At 46.2% G+C, this 22189-nt stretch overlaps 1 protein-coding gene across 2 annotated transcripts in view; it reads left to right on the forward strand.

Annotated features, from left to right (window-relative positions):
• The first annotated feature begins 3278 nt into the window (after positions 1-3278).
• The window catches only part of LOC144138720 (beta-hexosaminidase subunit alpha-like), a 45689-nt gene continuing 26778 nt past the window's right edge, over positions 3279-22189 (forward strand). The window contains exons 1-2 of one of the 2 annotated variants that reach the window (XM_077671129.1): positions 3279-3453; positions 18643-18781. In XM_077671129.1, the coding sequence (XP_077527255.1) occupies positions 18668-18781 (114 nt within the window). In that variant the 5' untranslated portion in view covers positions 3279-3453; positions 18643-18667. The remainder of the gene's footprint in view (positions 3454-18642; positions 18782-22189) is intronic. The other variant, XM_077671128.1, reaches the window with a different exon arrangement.

Here is a 22189-nt window from a genome sequence, read left to right on the forward strand (position 1 = left end):
GGCTTACCTAACAATTATGTGTTTAGTTTTCAATACTTTCGTTATTTTACCTCATTCACTAGGAAGTAATGCGGCCTAAAGTATTAGTATGTCGCCCTTTAAAATTTCTTTTGAGGTTACCCTATGCAGGTTAGAGTGAACTGCACCGTACTAATTACTTGCGGTGCCAGGATACTCCGTACATAAATAAAAATTGTCGGGACATTTTTTGCCTAGTTGAGTTTGTCCAGACACCCCCGTGTTTGTCTATGGTTTTAACGGAAACGAGGAGGTTGGCAGAATTCATTATTCCCGTCCGATGACTTCTACATTGCCCAATCCTTTCCCTGTTATCCAGAAACGAGCTACTATAAAACGGACCACTCTTACAAGACAGCTCAATGAATCTTTCCACCACTACCTTCCTTCCTTATTGGAATATTGTTCTTCGTCTTGGTAGTCGTAATTTCTTTGCGTTTTTTTCTTTCGTCCGATTTTGTGGCTCTGCTGCCGGAGCAAGGGTGCACTTCTGGGTGTTCATCCATTATGGGTAACTCGTTGCTTCGTTGTTTTCTATTGAACCGATACAACAGCGGGCATGCATGCTGGCTTCCGTCTGTCTGACACCTTTTTTATACACCAGAATAATCACCATCATCCAATTCAGCCTACAACAGAACGATCGTACTTCCTATAGAATTCAAACCATTCCTATGTAGGAAACCGCGAATCCAATCTCGAATCGGACTGCGTACAAAGGAACCTAAGATTAGGAATAAAACACCAGTCTTGTGCACCAAACAAAATTTCCAGCAATACATACTTCCACAATGGTGTATTCCAAGGCCCTATCCCCTAATTAATAATAATTCGATTAACTGGGAACGTTTGGCACTTGCAGAGCTGTTTTACACCCGCAAAGAAATCCCTCTCGTGCTCCACATAAACTAGCTCACTAATCTCTAAATATCACCAAGGGCACCACAAACAACTGGAAATTTTGGTTGGCAAGGTTGGAAAACACTCCCTGCCGCAGGTAGTTCGAAGCCCAAGATAACAACTAGAGCCAGCTACAATAAGCAGTTAATTTGCAGGCCTAGAGAATACGTTAGAAGCACCTAAGCTTAAACATATAAAATAAACAAAAAAAGCCGCTTTCAAGTCGCTACCACAATCGTACCTCAATGTTACTGTACTCCTAGTTTCAAGGGGGGGGGGGGGGGAGGAGGGGAAGTCTGCATCTTTGGCTAGTGCCTCCGTTCCCGCTGGTTTTCAAGTCTTTAACGACCACATTTTGTGTACTTGTTTTGTTGTCTTTCTAGTTCCCGACTAATGGTTACGAAGCCATTATACCCGTTCCGGCTGTGAGTTCGGTTAGGCGGCATTAATACTTTATTTAAGGCCAAATTTAGTACAGCTTGACGCAGCCAGCACAACATTTGCGTGAGTACGTATAAAACAGCGAAAGTAAACAAACAGAGGCGCAGGAATGCAAGTAAATATATATACCGCACGGCCGCCTCGAAGCCATCAATTGAGCATACAGGTGGAAGCGGCCCGCACTCCTTCAATATGCGCTAGCATGTGCATAGCGCAATAACCTTGTTTAATTGAGGATCCCGTGCTTACTTCGCATTGAAATGCACCTTAACAATACTTCATAATTTATACTTCATTTTTTTTGGAAAATCTGTTTCAAAGACGTTTATTGGAAAAGGATGCCTGTGTGAGATGATTAACCACTTCGTTCGAAGATTATTTGGGGAAAAAAAATCGGCCGCAATATTTTTGGGATGCTATAGAGTTTTGTAATATGCGGCTGTGGTACTGGTTTTTTTGTTATTTCGGTTGTATATAACGTATCCGTGTTCCGTTTGTTTTACTCCAATAATATGACTCACGCTTACAGCTCCTTACTGCAATTTGAGCAGACGGATGTCACACTTTTTTTTTCGAATTCACAAAGTTATTTTACTCCTTCCAAACGTGAAATGAAAATGGAGGTTATTTTTGTGTTCCTTTGAAAAAAAATAAGAAAGAAATTAGGATACGTAGTGTTTTCGGTCCACTTTATAAAGTCCTGCGATGGGAATTTCTCGTTTCAACACGAATTCAATACGCCATTTGGTTCATTTAGAACACACAATAAAAGACTGTCTGCATTTTTATTTACCGCTTATTTCCCTTCCTCCGCCACTATGATTGCGTCGCTCAGCTCTGCCGCCTAAATATTCGTAATGATCCGCTCTTTACTGCCCTAGATGTACCACCGTTTTTCGCCCATTTTAGTCTTAATCACCCGATAGCATTCCTTTTGACATTGCCTTCTTCGTCTCTCTCCAAAAAGTCCCAAAGCTCGATTATGCCTGAAAAGCAAGCAGACTTCGGGGCCATCATTGTTCTGGTGAACCATCCGGTCGCGATCAACGCCCACCGCTCTTGTTTCCGTCCGCGCATATTCTTCCGCCGCTTCCAAGGCCTCACTTTTTCGCCAAAGGTTTTCGCCCGCACGACGTTTCCACGAGATACACGACCATTGAAGCGTACGGCCCGGAAAGACGGTCCGCGTACGCACTTCCTATTCTACTTTCATTTCCTCCCCCCTCCTGAGACAAATAACCTCGAAAAAAAAAAAACCAGCTGCGACAAGGAAGCAGCAAAAGAAGGGGGCAGGTTACGGGTCGATTCCCCTGACGACTTTTCGCCTTCGCCTTCGGGGCAATCGGCAAAAACAAACCAAGCGCGCGGCATTGTTTTCGACGCGCCTTAATCGCCGCGAGATGACGACCGCTCGGACGAGTCTCCGTCCGCGTTCTCCTTTGCATAACGGCACGACCGGAACAAAGGGGCGGCCAATGAATCCCTCCGCCCGGCGCATTTGCACCGTAGTGGGCGCTAGAGAGCGCCGCAGGGGAGAGGGTACGGCACGCGCTCACCGCCTCCCCCCTTCCTAGTTCCGTGCAGTGGGCGCTGCACCCCTACGATATTGGCCCAGTGAATACTCAATCGGCCCACGTTACTGCGGCCTGATAATTCCACTGAAGTAACGCGTAAATAACTGCATCTCAGAGATAGTTGACAGTGTTACGTAACATAGCCCTGACCATACGAGCAGTGTTGCGTGCAACGGGACGAAAGAAAAGGTCTCTCCCCTGCGGACTTGTACGGCCACTTGGACGGAAATTGTTCGCGGACGCACTGCACGCAACCAGTCGGCTCGAAGCATACACCTTTCTCGCTCTCGCTCTTTCTTTCACGGGCGCCACAAGAGCGAACCACTTTTGACGAAGGGAAGTGCGGAGCAAACCTCGTGGCCGAGCTCATATCGGGGCTCAGCCTCCCACGCTCGGTCTCCTGAGTGAGCGATAAGATTTGAGACAGGCAAGACTATTGAGAAGCGCGCCGGATTTATTGCAGCGCACGGGATCGGCTCCGAGTGTGGTACTGAAGCATCAGCGGGAGGTGACCACGTGAGTAGGTACTTCCAAATAGTAGTTCTTTAAGTGTTCATGTCGATTTCGTTGGCTGCTAATGTTACAGGAAAGAGTTTAAAAAGTGGCAGCAATATGCAGTGCTGAGAATTGGTCGGTGTGGCTCCCATCAGCGAACTTTCCCACGCTCCGTGTGGCTTCCCCGCGAGCGAGCGACGTCTTAACGCATGGCCATCGTGAATGGCTTGAGCGATGCGGCGTCCGCCTTTGCGAGGCTTACCTCAAGCCCGTAAGGTCAACCAGTTCTAGTAGCGCTAACGGGTCGGCCAGAAGCGAGGATACACCAATACATGCTCATAGGGAAGAAATATTTTTAGGTGCCTGAATTTAGGTGAATTTTTTATATTGGTAAATAATTGCGCATGAGGCACCAAATTGTTGCTATGTTTTGTGCCGTTGATTGCAATGGCTACTGAGAAGCACATGCACTTAAGGAAACCGAAAGAGTGATGAATTGCTGTTAAGCTTGGTGAGCTTTTTTGTGTGTGTATTTATGTAAGAGGTATTTGTTGTACAGGAAAGCTGCAGCAAGTAGTTTCACTGTAGCGCCCACTGCTGTTTGAAAGTATACGAAGAGAAGGTTGTTAACCCAAATAGCGCAAGTAAATGTGGACAGGTCAGTTTAGTATTTCTAAACTTGATCAGTCGCATTTAAGACCATCTTTTTTGCCGTTTTTGTAGGAGCTGCTGTAATTCACAAGCATGTCACACACCCAGTTGTAAGGGAAGGCAATTTTTTTTCGCTTAAGAGAGAAGTCTGAGATATCACGAGGGCCTCCTCTTTGGAGGGCTGCCAAAATAAATGTTAACTCACTTCTGCCTTTCTGGCACGACATAATGTCGACTCCGGCGGTTAAAATTGAATTAGTAATCCGTAACATATCAAAACCGAATAAACGTTGTTGGTTAGCATTACCGTTACTTCAATCAGTATCAAATTGGTTAAGTAACATATTATCGCCAGTAATAAATTTATAGCCCCCATCCGCTCCCCCCAAAATAACCCGGTGGAAGCTACAATTTTTACACCAACGGACACATTGTCCCGCACTGAGAAAAAACAGTTCTGCAAACCGTTGGATCACCGTTACTAACCATACTGCAAAGGATTCAGGTTATGGTAGCAAAGCGGACGTATCGGAAGTATCAAAAGCACTGCAGGGGAGCTTTCACAAATTGTGTGCGGGGCACCTCTGAGCGAGGTTTCAGGAGTAAGGACCCATCCCACATAATACTTTTCACATTTGGCACATGTTGTAAAAACAGGACACGAAGTTTCTTCCCGTAGGGGTAACCTACTCGACTTTCTTCTTTTGAGATAACGTTACCAATGTCTCTGCCTCTCGTAATTTTACTAATACAGCGCAGTACAGCCCGTAACGCGAAAATCGTTTATGTTCCCCGAAAAAGCTAATTACACGAAGTAGAACGAACAATACCATATTTACAAATCAGCACTATTGGATGATATCTGCGGCAGTTTACGCGTAAAACAGCGATTACACCCCATAACGCTTTTTTACAGAATTTGTTCGGAACGAATTACAAGTGTGGTACTTTTATAGGGGATACGTTTGTTGGGTGTGTGTCGCCTTGTGTACGTGATTGTGTGTACATCATTATGCGTGCGTCGACGTATGAATAGTGTCGGTGTCATGGAGGATGCTCTTCCGAGCCGAACACTGAACGACAAAATTCGTTTGAGGCTTCCTAGGTTAAGCTGGGGCAGAGGCACGAATTATGACTGCCCGGCCACGAGCTCGCGTTCACTACTGCTGGTTTTGTGGTTAGGTTTGGCAGCCGGTTCTGAGGCGTATGTTCTTCAGCAGGGCTTCTGGGTTTCGGCGCAGCTTCAAGCAGGTACAAAAAAATAGTTGGCATCGCTGCTACATACCTTTCCCAGCGCTCAATTGCCGCAGAAGTTCTGTTCACACAGGCAAATGGCCAACAAATTAGTCGTGGCTTAGCTCGGTTATGCCAGGATGTCCGTAGCGTAAGCTAAGGTTCAGCAATTATCCAATCCAGTCCAATCCAGTCGAGTCGACTCGAGTCCAGTCAAGTCACTGCTCCTCGCGCATGCGCCACACGGCTCTCCAGAAGCCACGCGAAACGGCTATCAAGCGGCTTCGGTGAAGCTTCAGGCTTGGCTACTGCGCAACGGAGACGCGCAGCTTGGCACTCGCCGGCGCCTGTGCATCTGCCGCGGCTATGACGTCACTCCTCTGAAATGCGAAAACCGGCGAAGTTGCAGACCCAATTGTCCATACATCCGTACTCCAATTCGATTAGATTTCAAATCCAATACAATCCAATTTAATCCTCGCGCTTGTGCAGCACGACCCTTCAGGGTCCACGCGAAACTGCTCAACCTCGGTCAGTGAAACTTACGCTACAAAATGCATGCAGCTTCATCGCCCTATTACCAACAGGCGGATAGTTTGAACATGCCCATCTCAGCTACATGTTGAACTTAAGGAAAGAAATATTGCGCATGGAAGCGCATTGTAATAGCTTTTGATGAAGTCCTGTTTCTGAGGAGGGATAGTCTGCGATTTTTTGGCGGTGACAGGTTACCTGCTAATGAGAGCTTGAGAAATTGCGACGGGTGCCTCGTGCGAGAAAAAAAAAATGCATTTTTAAAACTCCTCGGCGTCACGTGAAATTCGCCAAACACACACGCACGACGATCGAGAATGAAGGCCGGCTTCCTCTCAGGGTCACAGGGGGCCTGTTGACCTCAATAAGCGGCGAATCTCTCCACAAGGAAGCTCCCAATTTCACTTCCGCGGCAATCGACGCGTAGGTGTCTGGTGGCATCACGCGCAACGTTTCTCAATCGCCCCCTAAGTGTGGGAAGCTTAAGTGGCAACGCAAGCCTCCTATATTCAATTATGAGTGTCCACGTCCACTATAAATTCAATAGGGAGACTGCTGCCAAGTCCTGCCTTCAAGACTATTGCAATAACCACAGGACCAGGAGTATAAATAAAATAAAGACCCCTTTCTTACTGTCGAAAGCGCAAGCTTTCTTTTATGCAATCCCAGTGAAATACGAAGTCAAGAATAGAAAATCCTTTGACCGAGTCGGAATGACGGAATAGGGTAGACGTTGGATGCATAAAGCGAAGAAACCAAGTTTTATTCCAACGGCAGGAAGGCTTTTTTTTTTTCTGCAGGAGCTTGTGTAAAGTTGAATTTTCTGGAGTGCGTTTCGTAGGAAGAAGGATGCCATCAGTGACGCAAAGAAATCTTCGAGATAAACACGCGGTTGTTCTGTGCAATTTGGTGGATATTTGGAAGCCGCTCAAGGTGGACCACATAATATCAGGTCTATATTTATTACTTCTGTACTAAACACTGAATGTCAAGTTGTTTAGATGGATTTGCTAAACTCTTTATACTTACTGTATTTGAGCTTTCGTTCGAACAAAGAAGCCGGAGCAGCTATTTAAACATGCACTTTTTTTCCGCTCTCTTCTGAGCTCTGCATGTTCCTTCAAAGAACATACGTTCGAAACAGCTTAGCAACCGGGTAATTTGACGTTAGTTGGAATGTCCAGGTTATTACAAAGACGCACGTGCACGTGCACCTGCAATCAAGCATGCAACAAGAATGGCTATTTTTTATGCTACCATTTTTTTGGTATTGTGTATGCTTGTTTAAAAAATATGCAGCAAAAATAAAATACGACTGATATATCTTCACATTTCCTGGCCGCATCGTGTAATATCACGGTACTCTGGCTGCATTTAACGAGCATTGGCTTGCATTAGCCGTGGCTTAAAGGATCAGGCGGTGTGAAATAAGAAAGAAAAACCCGTAAACATTATTCCCTCAGTAAGTCAACCAAAGAGGCCTGCCGGCCAGGGGTTATCTCGAAAGGCGTGTATAGTGAAGTGAGTGTGTTGATCAAGCCCCGCTGTACGAGAGAAACGGGTGGGAGTGGGGCTGGCGTACATCTGTAACCTAGATAGTGTGTGGCGAGCGCGCGAATTTATGGGCATGGCTGCGGAACCTTGTTTATACGGGACCCGTAACTTCCAGTTCGCGCTGGGAAACGTTACGTCCCTTCGCCCCAATCTAAATTAGCAAGCCTCGCCGTTTGTGGGGCTGACCTCTTCAGTGTTCATTAAAACTTTCTCTCTCTCTCTCTCTCTTAAATAGGAACGACGTTATAGAGTGATCTAGGTTAGTTATGTCTGCGAGGCCTTTAGGACAGCAGAGTTAGGGCTGATAAGCACAATTATCAGGGTTCACTGAAGGGTACCTGCAAATTTATCACGGCTCTCCTACTTCTCTTCCGTGCGAGACGATGGCGGTTGTAGCCTGGAGGTAGCTGCAATTAGGATAGGTAGTTCCGGCTCAGACGCCTTAGCGGAGCACGTTAGGTACCAGCTGCTAGCGGTAAAGGCCCGAAGCAGGAGCCTGGGTAGGTAATTCACTACCTCTGCGAAACTCGTGGAACTGCTGTGTCAGTTGCAACGAATATCCTTCTGATGTGTCTCCTGTTTCGTGTATTTAATCTAGCGGTTACGACGGAAGGCGCCTGGCAAGTATACTTTCACCGGTTTTGATGATAAAAGCGAGGCGTTACCTATGATTTGGGTGGTGCTTTCACTGAGGAAAATCAACGTCCTGGTGCAGGTTCGGGTTTTTTCTTTAAACCCTGCACTACATAATGGTTGACCCGCCTCACCCACACCTATACCAAAGGCCGTAGTTCGAGTTCCCGGTCGATACACTAACTAAGAGCATAGCTGCAAAGGGTCTAAACACTTAGGAATTCACGGTACATAATAGATGGTATGTAGCGGCCATTATAGGGGCTTACAAATTTTTTGTCAAGTTATCCATATTAAGTACTTTTTTTGTCCGAAAGGGGGATATGCTTACGCGCTGAAACTACCCCTGGGCTATGAGCCGAGCCGTAGTGGAAGGGCTGGTATTATTTTCGATAATCAGGAGGGCTTACACGTAAGCGAATGCTCGACTCACGGACGTTTTCGTTTTCTGACCTTATTAAAAAGACGATCGCAGCAAGGGAGATCAAACCGGAGTCTTTGGCACCAGACGTACAACGCCTCACCCAACGAGCTAGCGCGCCGGGTTTTGTTAAAGTATAATCAACTGATCTGTTGATTTTCACCATGCCCTTATCTTGAATTATCTTTGGTGGCATATAAACTGAGGTGATGCAACTGGGAAAATTGTTGGAATTTTAATATTGAAAAAAGGAGTAAAAGCCAAAATTTGTTTCTTCGTCGCCATATGCATCTGATGCCGCAAAAAGCGTAATTCCCTAAACACGCAGAAATGTCGCGAGTGCGTACATTGCCTCTCAAAATGCGACAGGAAGAGCGCAGCCAATATACAAGCAAAGGCCGAATGTAAAAACTGTAGTGCCTTGGCATCAGTCGCTTTGTCGTGGATATGGCGAATGGTGTTCTTACGTTTTCATTAAAGGGCGTGTATTCGAAAAGATCCTGCAAGTTGCAAAAAAGCTGTGCTCCATAATAGCAGGGGAGCAATTTAACTGCATTGGCTGGAAGCACAAACTAATACCGGGACAAAAGAAGAGAACAAAAACGAAGACAACACGAAGCGCTACTGCCAACTCAATTTTTATTTCGAAAGAACCCAGCTTATATACATTTGAAATAGAAATTCAGTTGATAGTGTCGCTTCGTGTCATCTGTGTTTTGTTATCTTCTCTTGTTTTTTTGTTAGTGTGCGCTTCCCGGCAATGCAATGTATTACCAATTCGCCCAAGCCTGTTCTCTTGCGAGCGGTTGAAAGTTCCTCACAGTGACTTTGCAAAAATGTCCTTCTCCTCGAAGTAAATACCGGCTGTAATTTCGTAGTTAGCCAAATTGGGTGTTTTTAAAAAGACGGACGCAGGGGAGACAACACCAGGTTATTAGCAGGCGTCCCTCATCAACCGTCCGCAGAGTCGATGTTTTAGAGGCTCGGATTGTATGTCCGCCTTTGCGCCGCGTTAACAGTGTTGGCAGCGACTGTTCATTTCATACGCGTAAGCTGGCAAACCTCTCGCGCTTTTGGGGGCGTGGTGGGATACCTTGAGGCTACAGAAACTAACTAGCTCTTGCACCACTCTCATGGTCAAGCCGTTAATTAGAATCCGGTACTTATGGTTCTCCTCCCTATGAAAGATAATTACCAAGGCCAGGTTGGTAATGTTGAACGTGCTAGGGCAGATTTGGCTGCTGAGCTTCTATCTTATGTTGTCGCTTTTTTTGTATGCAGAGTGTTTCAGGGAAGGCTTTTAGTGATTTGACAAAATAGCCTTTCCGAGGTGAAATTGTTAGTCTGCCGTGGAATGGCCAGGGGCCGCGGCGGACGCAACAAAACGAGTTCCAATTGCAATTTACGGCAGCAATTGACTAGTAGTTGCTAATTAACGTTTTAATTTATTTAGGTTAAGCGTTTGATTGTAACGTGGAATTTTTATAGAATCATCAGTCAACCCGATATCCTGCGCTAGGTTTGCGAAAATGTAGTTGCCCGCACACCTAGGGGCTGAGTACTTCGATCGTCCCGACGCGAGCATCTGAAGCTCGGCGCTGGCACAGCTTTGCAGCCATGCCGACGCGTTGACGTAGGCACTTGAACCAGCAGTTTCGCTATGTGTTTACATCACCTGTTTGGCGTTTTCGGCTCTTTAGGCGTGCTATTTTAGAAAATACTCGTCTGTTTTACTTGTGTTGGAGGCCGACATCCTCAAAATTGGTTTTGCGCATTCTTATAGGTAACGTTTATTAGCAAAAACAAATTGGATAAATCAATCAGTGAAACATTTATTTAAAAACCGAAATGCAGAATCGTACCAATACTGTCGCTTACTGCGGAAACACAAAACTAATTTTTGCATATTCTTAAGCCCTACATATATCACGAAAAATAATTCGATATCAGTACAGGGGCCTTGGTGTCATTTCTCTGTAACTCCAGCCTGAACGAAACCCTGTAACACTTACTTTACTTTACTACTCTGCGTGGGCTGCATGTGCGTTCGTGCGTTTGTCAGTTTGTTAGTGTTTGTATGATTTTCGTTTCTTCGCTTCCTTCACTCATTTTCGCACCTTTCATGTTCATGTCGAGTAGCAAGCCGAGTTTGCGGCGAAGCTACCTCTCTTCATCTTTAAATGCATCCCTTCTCCATCCTCATGAAAGGAATAGCGAGATAATACCGAATTTACGAAAACACAATTTGTGCTTTTCCGTTGGTTATGATTACAATTTCCAAAAATTCCGGTGTAGTGAGCACCCACGCCTTGACTCAAATGTACTCCCAAAATTTCAAGGATGTTGTCCTACCAGTTTTGGCTGGGCGTTGAAGAATTAGTAAATAATTCAATCAGTAAATGGGTCACTTATCTTTATAGGTACAGACTAAAGAAACCGGACCCCTGAAGGGGGCCAGCAGTACTACTGAAAATCATGTTGCATGATTTTATTCGTGAGGCAGTTATAAGCGGCTGAACTCATGAATTCGTGACGCACCTCCATGACAGGTGCTTCGCTCCTGCTGCCGTTTTTCTGGCTCGGCGGGTCTGTCAGAAAAGTGTCCGTTTGCATTCTACGACGACACCATCTAATTTTGAACATTTTGCGTCTTTCTAAAAAACAAAAAATCTTGTGGTATTATTCTTCTTCATTTTCGATGTTTCACTCAGTGAACACTAGCGCAGCTACGTGTGTGGTGAAGACCCGACAAAAAAGCCTTTACGGACGTCCCTTTTTTAGCGAAAAAAAGGAGCAGGGAGCAAAACAAAGAGTTTCGTTTGTGCGACGACTCCCGTAACTTGCCGCTTGCTTCAAGCTCTTAAAAAGGGAACACTTTTTAGATGCGACTGCATCTCATTCACTCGCCTTGTACATGCAGCGTAGTCGGCGTTGTTGTCTTCCGCCGCTCCCCCTACACTATAAAAAAAATAATAGCGGCTTTTGACCCGGTTTTGATCCCACGACCCTGTGGGCTGAACGCGAGGTACATGGCGCTCTTCCCACTGCGCCACAAAACCGAGACAGAATCAAATGCTACGAACGCGCCTTATATCCTTGACACATTCAAACTACGTCAAGATGCTACTGATAAAACGCATGATGGGGCAATGATTAACACTTGCAATAAAAGAAAAGAAGCTCCCACTTATAGCAAAAATGGTGGAGTAAAGGTCGTTGCGACAGCGAAGCCCCAAGCATACCACTTAGAGAGATTGACCAAGATTGGCCAATAAAACATAATAATCATCATAAAACATAATAATCATACACGTTCCCGACAAGTTTCACGCGATTTAAGAATCAATCTAACGGAAACACCAAGTGAACCCCACGATGCGTCGCATCTACTCAGGGTTTCACTCTCGGGGAGGTGGGCGCAACTTTTTCAAGAAGGGGCACGTTTTAAATCTATACAAAAATTATAGACTGAGCTTCGTCTCGATGTCTGAAAACATTGACATTTACCAGGACACGCCTATAGCATGCAAAAGCCCGCTGTGCAATTTAGTCATGGCAGCGTTCCCCTCACTGGACCAGTGATGTAATGAAACAGAAAATAATCGTAGCCGTCAGCTGTTTGGAACGATAGCATTTAGTAAACTGATGTAATGCAGACGCCTCGTAATTTGCTGGATTACGTGACTGAGGTACAAAAGCAGTTCATTCCTATATAAGCCTTTGAGAAGACATGATCATACCCATAAAATTAAAGTAAAATGCGTATAATATCCTCGTTACAACAAGGACGTGCGGACATTCAAACACAGCGTAACAAATTTCCTATAAGAAGCAAATGAAAGGTCCCCTAGTCTAAAATCACAACAGTACCACTGCAAAAACGTAACAAGAATTCCTGTCGCATGACAAAAAAAATTGTTGTGACAACAGAAGTCATATTTTACGTCACATCCATGTGTTGTTACGCCAGATATTTCTGTCGTAACGACAAAGTCAATTTTCTCAACGACAGACATTCCTGTAGTCACAACAGAACTGCCATTTGCGCTACTCTTCACAATGGGCAATTTAAAATTCAAACCATCTGCAAGTACTGATGGAACATCAGGATCATGACAAGACAGGCATCCGGCATGACGGAACATCCAAATGAAGATAGGAATGGTACACCAGACAGAACATCAGAATCACGACATGACAAGAATACGACAAGACGGCAGTACGACACGCGAAAATACGACAAAGTACAGAACTTTTTTTCGTCTTTTTCGACTGGGGCATTGCTGATTATGCTATGTAAACAAGGGATGGACGTGTCTGCTTTATAAATACCACAAAACAAATTGTGGTCAGCTCAATATGTTTGATGCTTTATTACAATCGACTCTTCAACTAGCCTCACGATAGGTTCCCGCGCTCCCTACATCAGCCAGGATTGGCACGTCACAGCCGCTGCTGGCATCTTGGTTATCCATGAGGAAAAGCTCGCTGTCTTATACCCCTGTCATACGGGCACTTTTAATCGCGATTGAAGTGAATCGCGATCGAGTTTTCGAGCGCGCTCGACGCACTACTGCTGCTACACGGCCCGTTTCAATCGCGAACGAGAAGTTGCACCGCTTGCACTAGTGTACGCCAGATGGCGCTAACAATGTACTTGCGCCCGGCGTCTGGTAACTTCTCGCGGTCGTAGGTATACGTAACTATGGAAATGTTAGCGCACGCTTATTTGGGTCAAGTTATTTGACACAATGTGAGGCGTTAGTTGAAGTTGTCACATTCTGTGCCATTACTGAGCGGGGATGAGTGTATCGCCGCTTTCGTTTGATCGCGCTTGGAAGCCTCGATCGCACTTGAGAAACCAGGATTGAGTTCGAGCTGGATCGAGCTCTATCGCGATTGAAACTGCCGTATAGCATGCGCCCAATCCGGATTGATCTCGATCCGGATCGTCTCAATCGCGATTGAAAGTGCCCGTGTGACAGGTGTATTGTGGGTTATTTCAATGCTAGATATATCTCTACCCTCTGCGAAGACAGATGTCATTTCTTTGTTGGAGGGTGGCCACCATGCGTCTCCTGCGGAAATGCTCCTGTCGAGGAAAGGGAGCGAATTTTCACCTAGTTACCATTAGGAGGTTAATGTCCCTTTGTGTTGCTCCCGCCCGACACGGTGTAAGTTACGGCACTCGGCACACAAAGAAAGCTCTTTGTTTGGTTAACCGGGGCTTTCTTTTTGTCAAACGAAAAGAAAACGCCCGCAACGGCGCGCTTTTTGTCGGATCTTAGCCGCAGGCCAGCGTAGCAGTGCTAGCGGAAAGTAAAGGAAACAACGCAAATAAAGAAAAATAAAAACAAGGGTTGCTATTTTAGAAGAATGTCAACAGTTCGGAATTCCGTGGTGTGGCAACAAAATGCGAACATACACATTTTTATCAAAGCGCCAAGCCAGAAAAGCAGTGGCAGTGGCTGAATGCGCCTGTTTAGCAGCGTATAACTTTGGTACAAATGAAATAATTCAACGTTTTTTAGCTATGTTGCTAATCTTCTTGAGGAGTCTTTATTGGGCTATTGCCTAGCCTGCGCATCACTCATAAAATTATGACCGAAGGCAGAAAATGCGCGTGCACACGCATGTTCGATCTCCCGTTGAATCAGCCTGTTTTGACTTCACACACCAAAGATATGTAGCTTCGATTTGGACAAAATGAAAAATGACGCAGCTTGCAGTAGTGGTGCAAGGGTGGAGAAACATCAGACCTGATGGACTCCCTTTCTTCGGGAGAGAACCGGCTATTGCACCTCACATGGATTTCATACTTGCAGCTGAAAGTTCTCCATGATTGGCACGACTGCATGGATCGTTTTGTCCGCAGGCGTTCACATCTCTCCCAAAGTTGACTGCGATAGCACACGCTAGAACCCGCGTTAGCCGGCTTGGCGAACTAGGCGTCTGTAGCGCGAACTCAGCGTCTGTGCTACGTACTTCAGTTGCGAATAACGTGAACTGGCAAGGAGACCAGCATGCCAGAGGTCACGCTACGAACGCTGGAAAAGTGTTTGTCGAGGGTCTTGCCGGCAGACGCCTCGGCCTTCTCACGAGGTGCACTTCGACGTGTGCTCGGTATTTTTTTTTTGTGAGCTCCTTACGTGGCGTACGTCCACGCGAAAGCCTGGACGACGCCTCTGCACACGAACCTTTATGCGATGTGTTTTGGAGCTACATCACGGCTTGGCGGGCGCCGGTGAGCCTCAGCCAAGCCACGCCTAGGCTAGCGAAGCGAGCGCGAAGCTATGCACAGCTGCAGCAGGGGTTGCGAGGCAATTGTCAGGTGTCATCATCGCTCAGCGAGGTTTTTTGGTGTGACGGACGGTAAGTATGGGCTTAAACAGCTCTGCTGCTAATACCGAATGGGCATGTTTCACCTCCCCTGAAATCTGTAAGCAAAGGCGTTTGCTCTTCCGTCACTCCCAGAAAATCACCCCCAATTGTGAGCCCTGAAGCCGCCTCTTTGTGATGAGCATTGCGGCCCTTGAGCACCTGACCGCACGGCAACTAAATAAATAAATAAATAAGCTCGATTCAATGAGAGGCGTTCGTGGCCGAGAGGTATTCTTAAACTATATTGCACTCCCGCGATAACAAGTATAGTAGGAACGTTGGCTTCTTACTGATTCGTTTGATGCTCAGGCGGTAAGATTGTCGGTTGGAACAATTAAAGTGCATTTCAAATTATTAGCAACGCGGTAACATTTAAGGCGTATTTAGCCCCCACTTAAAGTGGGCTAAGGTTTTTTTATTGGAAATGGTTATGATGCGGGAGTCCTCCAGTTAATAAATATTTCATTGCTCGGTTTACGCGCTTCCAACATTCTTTTCTCCGGAGACACGTTTCCGGAGTGCTATGTTTTCAGATCGTTAGCTTGCGCTCGGTTTAAAGTTACAAAAACAGTGTGAGAACGTTGAGGCCAAAAAGACCTGGCACAATTAACCATAGTACGAAGCCCAAGAATTGAATATGCGTTACAGCAGTGGTTGTACACACCCTCCAAAATAGCGATATAGGCGCTGCCATGTTTCTTCTAAAATGGTACAAAACTTCGCGCCACTCCACTCTGTGAAGGTCGATGGTCATCGGGGCTGCACGCGAGTAATTATCAGAATGAAATTTGTAATAGCTACTGTTCTACACTAGCGCACAACCACGGATTGTCGGTTTTCCTTCCGTAGTAGCCCACGTATTGACGAGAGACGGGAATCGCACAATACTTATAACTTAACTGTTAACTACGTAATTATGAAATGTAAATGAAACTCGTAGTTATGTTAGTATCATCTTATTGCCCAATCCTCAGATAATTTGTTTCGGATAGTTTCGATAAAACAAGAGATGCATCCGTTGCGTGTAACCATACTTCCTACGTAGGCAGCAACGTATTGGAAGCAGACGCGCATTTTGCAACCTTTGAAACTTCGCTGTAAACTAGTCACGACAATCAAATGAAACTTAGCATAATTATAGAGTCAGTATGTTTTTACGACCCGTATATTAGATTGAGACCTAAAAAGAATTCGCCGGAAAGTTGGCGTTGCCGTCAACTTTGTCGACGCACTTTCCGTCGACACATCCAGTTTTGGTCACAACAGTGCTTATAACAGCTCCGCTATAGAAGGTCGAACGGTCATGGTTATCTTGGAGCCGGCGCGTCTGCACCGACTGAACGCATGAAAGATTGTACGGCCGTAGGGAAATAATACAGTTATCGCACAATGGATAGATTCGCCCAAAAAATTACTTTTACGGTGGTGCATGCTCCGCTCGCAGGTAGTTCCGATAGGCCACTCTTGAGTGCCACTTCAGTATCTCCTTGTTTGTGGACGCGGAAAGATCTAGTTACCCATTGTTCATTTTCTGGCTTAAGGGCACTTGAAATGAATCATATGACCAAAGCAGTCTCAGGCTAAAGCAACGGAAGCGTCCACTGCGCGTGGTTAGTTGTCATCCATTGTCAAGGAGAGTATGGCGCTAAATGAGAAAGTGACAGACTCATGCTATCGATTGTTCCCTCGGCTTCGAATGATATGAAGACAGGTTTTATTGGGCGAAACAAAAGTGTGCAACTTTTTGGGCTGCCCTGAACAATGTGTGTACGAATTATCAAATATCAGGCATGCAGGTAAAATATATTCGGTGTCGCGGGTGTACGTAACCTTCGTCACCATTATAAACAACATGCTGTCGATACTAACGGGATTACAAATCCAGTCCTTATAAGCTTGTACAAATTTGAAAAATCGACAATTAGAACCTCTAATTTGGAAATGTTGTAAAATGTGTTACATCTATAGTTCAATCGCTTTCATTTCACATTTCTCAAAATCCACCGGGCGGAGTTAACCAGTTTACCTGAGTTAAAGAAGCCGATCACTGCTTGCGCAGCTGAATTATTGTTATTTGCTTTTTATACGTTTTGCACCGCCAGGGTTGGCGGAAGTACTTTTAGGGGCGAAGCTCCTTAAGGCGTGGGTCTGTCCATCCTCGACGTATGTATGTAGCCACCTCTAGTTTAGTTCTTGGATTGTTTACTAGATGGCGTGGCTACCTCTAGTCTAGTTCTTGGATTGTTTACTAGATGGCGGGGAGCGTTGTAATAAAATCCGTTCGCTGTTGGCGCGCGCTCGGAGTCGCCTGATGGATAAGGCTGCAGATGTCCGAGCCCGCGAGGCAGAAGCGCTCCGTGAAGCTGCGCGACGCCGCCGCCAAGATCCTGCCGTACGAGAGCGGGAGGCCGAAGCGTGTCGTCTGGCTGCGCGACGACGCCGCCAAGATCCCAGCGTTCGAGAACGAGAGGCCCAAGCGTCACGGCAACGGCGCGAGGACCCTGCCGTACGCGAAGCGGCACGGCTGCGGCGCCGCCAAGATCCCAGCGTTCGAGAACGAGAGGCCCAAGCGTCACGGCAACGGCGCGGGGACCCTGCCGTACGCGAAGCGGCACGGCTGCGGCGCGAAGAGGATCTCCAAAACGTCAGAGAACGGGAAGCGGCGAGAAAGCGCGCGTATCGGCAGGCAGACCCCGATGCAGTGAGAGCTCGTGAGGCGTCCGCAAAACGCATCAGGCGAGCTCAGCCCCACGGTGCCGACGCGCGATTTAAGCGAGACTTTCTAGGCGTTACGTTCGGACACAGGTGTAGTGGGCGAACTTTCACTGAAGAGTCACGGTTTTACCGATGATTTCCCCTCAGGAGCTTCGCCCACTCATCATCATTCACCCCGTGGATATGCTGTGAATTTTTTTTCCTCCTTGGATTTTGCTTGGCTTGACCTCGCCTGCCGTCGGCACTGTTTTAAGCCTGAAGGCTCTATATCTTGGTGCAGGCTTCACAGTGCAGTAAGAGTCAGCAATGAGAGGAAGCCGATTTCACTAGACAAAGTAGCAGTCTTTATGGAGTGTGGTGGTTCTTGTCAACCATTTAATTCCTCCAGACCTAGCCCCTAAAAACTGGAAATCACCACTTGAATGATGTAGCCCGGGAAAGCCTTTTTACACATGAAATAAATCATTTTAAATCTAAACATGTAGGCCGTACGACCTGTTCATATTTTGTTCATGTTTCCTGTCGCAGAAGTAACGTACGTATCGCTGTAAACCGCAAGACGTCCCGTTTAAGGATTTTCTGAGCGAAGAAGCCAAAGAGTGCGACGCAATAAAACTATTCGTTTGCTCCGTGCACGAGCTGCAAACGAGGAACAAATGAGCAGTATATGGAGGTTCTTGAGCTCGAGTTTATTTCGTCCCGCATTGTGGTAGCAGAAGCGCTCTGTGACCCGAGGCAACCGCACGCTTCGCGAAACAGTCTGGGTCCCAGCTGGTGTATCACTTCATGGGGGATCCTCGTCACCCGCAGCTGCGCAACACAATTGCCGCTCGTATTTGGCAGTGTTGGAGCCATGGGACAGTACTTGATTGTGATATGCGGCGGCAAAAACGCTGCCCTTTCGATTCTTAATTTGCAAAAAGAAACAACATCAAGTTACTTTTTCGAATGTAGCTTCGCTGCATGAGTGATCGCGTGTGTCTGAAAGACTTGGGTAGTAAGCACTGCCGCGTCCAATTGTTGCAGGAAACGCTGAAAATCATGTTTTTTTGGCTCTGAATCGTAGATCATTTTATGTCTCCCCTTTTACAGGCTATCTGGTTGAGCCGCCGGAACAATGACTGGGCGGTTTCAATTGCTGTTGCTGCCACTCGTGCTATTGGCATGGAACTGCGTGGAGGCTCATGCGCAATACCAGTGGCGTGCGGGATCTCCGACTCGCCCGGGCGTGGTGAGTGAGATGGCGTTATTGCACCAAAAAGACATAAATGGTTTTCAGTTGCAACGTCGTGAAACTGATGCCACTCAAGGTTGCGTATTGTGCTATGGAAAACTTTAACATTGATAAAAATATGTCAGGTAGAACTAACACCACGTGTTAGTACATATCTTACCGCGGTTTAACGCAACAAGGGCCTTTTTTTCAGCGGCCATGGAAAATAAAATCTGAGGCAAGAAGTGCAACATGTCTTCTTTCTTAAATTTACAATCTGTTTGGAGTGAGTTGATGAGTGGGCGAAAACTTTATTAAGACAACCTTCAGGCGCTGATGATTGGGTGCCCGTCTGTGTGTGTGGAGAAGGGGGGCAGGTGGCCCTCTCCGCGCTGGCTGCCCTGGCCCTTTCTACCAGGCTACACATGATTGAGAGCTCGGAGATGGCCACTTAACCTGTCCACTGCTCATACCTTAAGTAAAGATTGGGGGTAAAGGATCGGTTTTTCAGACACACTCCCATACCCTGTGGTTCAGGCTTCCAGGTTGGGAACAGAAATTAAAGGTAGCTTTATAAAGCGTTGGGTACATGGCGGAAAGGGGTGTAGCATGAGGATAATAATTTGTCTGAAGTCAGCGAAACGCATTGGCCTCAGTTCTGGATAAATGATGATAAATTATTGCCTGAATATTGCCTTACTGGTGTATGGTGTCTAGTACCCTTGTCACAGGGGCACTTTCAACCCGGATTGTAGCGAACCGCGATTGACTTATCGAGCGCGCTCGACGCGTCGCCGCTGCTACACGGCATGTTTTAATTTCGATTGAGTAGTTCCACCGGTTTCACTCACATACGCTGAATGCAGCCAAAAACGTACTTCGCGGCCCGCATCTGGTAATTTTGCGCGGTCGTAGGTATCGGCAAATATAAATGCTACGAAACGCTTGTTTGGGTCAAGTTATGTGCCTCTATGTGTGTGCCTCTAGTAGAAGTTGTCAACTTCTTGTCAACAGTATGTGCCTCTAGTTGACGTTGTCAACTTCTGTGCCATTACTCAGCGGAGAAGAGAGTATCACCGCTTTCCTCCCGTCTTTCTCGAAAACCTCTATCGCGTTTGGGGAATCCGCACTGGTTTCGAGCGGGATTGGGCTCGATCGCAATTGAACGTGCCCCTGTATCCGCATCCGATGAGAATTGAGCGCTATCCGGATTGAATAAATCGTGATTGAAAGTGCCGGTGTTACAGGGGTATAAATACAGAACTATTGATGCAAATTACAATATATACACAAAGTGTTCACATAAGCTTAAGGAATACAAACATATATGATTCAGCTCCCCAAAAAAGCGGATTTTTGTATATCTCTGTATCATGTTGTTTCATCCTATATTAGACGTTGTACACTACACTAATATTGGCACAGTTTTTTTATGGCGAATATGATCATCCCATTGCATTTTGTAGGGTAGACAACACAATTTCTTTCCATTAAATTACGCAAGACACAGCGCGCTTCCACGTACCGCGACCGAAGGGTCGGCTGGGCGACGACCTAGAGAGGGGGAGGGAGACTAGGGAAAGCCCTTTCGCTATGTGGATGACGTTCTATGTGCTTGAAGCGCGTGACGTCTTGCCAGAGGGCTAGCGACTTTCAACGTATCTCCTTACGCCTAGTATATCTCTGGGCACACGCCACTGATAACCATTCTGAATAATCAGCAAGTACCTCAAGCACCCAACCATGACGCAGAGATAATCAGAAAGATAAGAATGCGGTGGAGTGCACTCAGCAGGCATTCTCAGATAATGAATGGTAGCCTACCATTGTCCCTGAAGAAGAAAGTGTAGGACAGCTGCGTATTACCGGTACTCACCTACGGGGCAGAAACTTCGAGGCTCACTAAGATGGTTCAACTTAAATTGAGGACCACTCAGCGAGCAATGGAACGGAAGACGGTAGGTGTAACATTAAGGAACAAGAAGAGTGTGGAGTGGGTCAGGGAACAAACGCATGTTAATTATACACTAGTACACATTAAGAAGAAATGGGCGCGGGCAGGGCATGTAATGCGAAGTTGCCCAGTAAGGACAGTGGATCTGTAGACAGGGCAAGCGTGGCAGGGTGACGCAGAAAGTTGTATGGGCATATAAGATCAAGAAGTTTGCGGGCATAAATTGGTCGCATTTAGCACAGGACCGGGATTACTGGAGATCTATGGGAGAGGCGTTTGCTTTAATGTGGGTGTAGACAGGCTTATGGTGATGACAACAAGCACCATAACAGTTAAAACACGTTACACGCTATTTCATTGCGACCCTGGTATGCCATGCTGAATGCTTCGTGCACGTCGATTCCCGCCACGGCGTGGGGTCCGACAAAAGTCAACACAATGATTTTTAAAGGACATTGAAGATCTAATGAACGATAAGATATATCGAGCTTTCGCCTTATTAATCTATTGCCTCTCGAGGTATCCTCACGCTCCCACGTGAGTTGGGCGGGTGACCTGACATATACAATGGGCTATCATGGCGTGGACATCAGTCGTGTGACAATGTTTGGAAGGCGTCCCGGCAACTGCGCGAGGGAGAAAGCAGGCACCTACGCTGTGTAGCCTGGTACTGCGCTACTTTAAGTTGGAAACAATTAAACTGGATACATTAAAAAAAGCGCGCAACGTAAATAAAGAAATCCAACTGTATACGTTTGGCACATTCAAATAGAGACGTCCATTCAAAATTTAGGTGTGTTACTGGATAACTGCTCTCGCGGTCACAAAAATTTCCCCATATATTATTTACTCTACGAGATCACGTGCGCTGCGCTCGTATAGATCAACGGCCACTTTACCTTAAAACCATTTCGTGTTTGAGCCCTAGAACCCACCCGTCAATTTCTGGATCTTAGTCTGCCAGTGTATTTGTGGAATTTTTATGAAATTGTCTTCATTGCGCGTCTGCAAAACACACCCTTTCATGCCTGTTGAGATAAAGTGATTTGAAAAAGCTATCTTTTGAGCGTAGTTTAGAACAATAGAAAGTGACACAGAGGGATGTTACGGCACTGAAAACTGATAGAAACTTCAAACGAATTAAGTTCGCTTCCACTTAGGGAAGGATTACCAGCCATGCTGAGCGCCGTCAAAGGAGGGCGCATACGCTTGTTTGTAATTTCCGATTAAGAATTTTTATTGGCTAATTATGCTCAATGAAATCCGCAAAGAGTGCAGTTTATGATAGGGGACAGCCATGGGGCTGTCTCTCTGCTTCTTACGTACGTCGTAGGCATCTTACTGTCTGTGTAGCACGTATCCGAAATCTCTCGACCATGGAGGACAGCACTCACGTCCAACGAAGTCGTGATAAGTCAACTTTGATGTCTCGCAGCAACACGATGGACCTGTCAGGTTTCAGCGCACGTAAA

This window comes from Haemaphysalis longicornis, unplaced genomic scaffold (genome assembly GCF_048455015.1).
Source record: "Haemaphysalis longicornis isolate Haplotype H1 unplaced genomic scaffold, Haemaphysalis longicornis Haplotype H1 scaffold_5, whole genome shotgun sequence".
NCBI lineage: Eukaryota > Metazoa > Arthropoda > Arachnida > Ixodida > Ixodidae > Haemaphysalis > Haemaphysalis longicornis.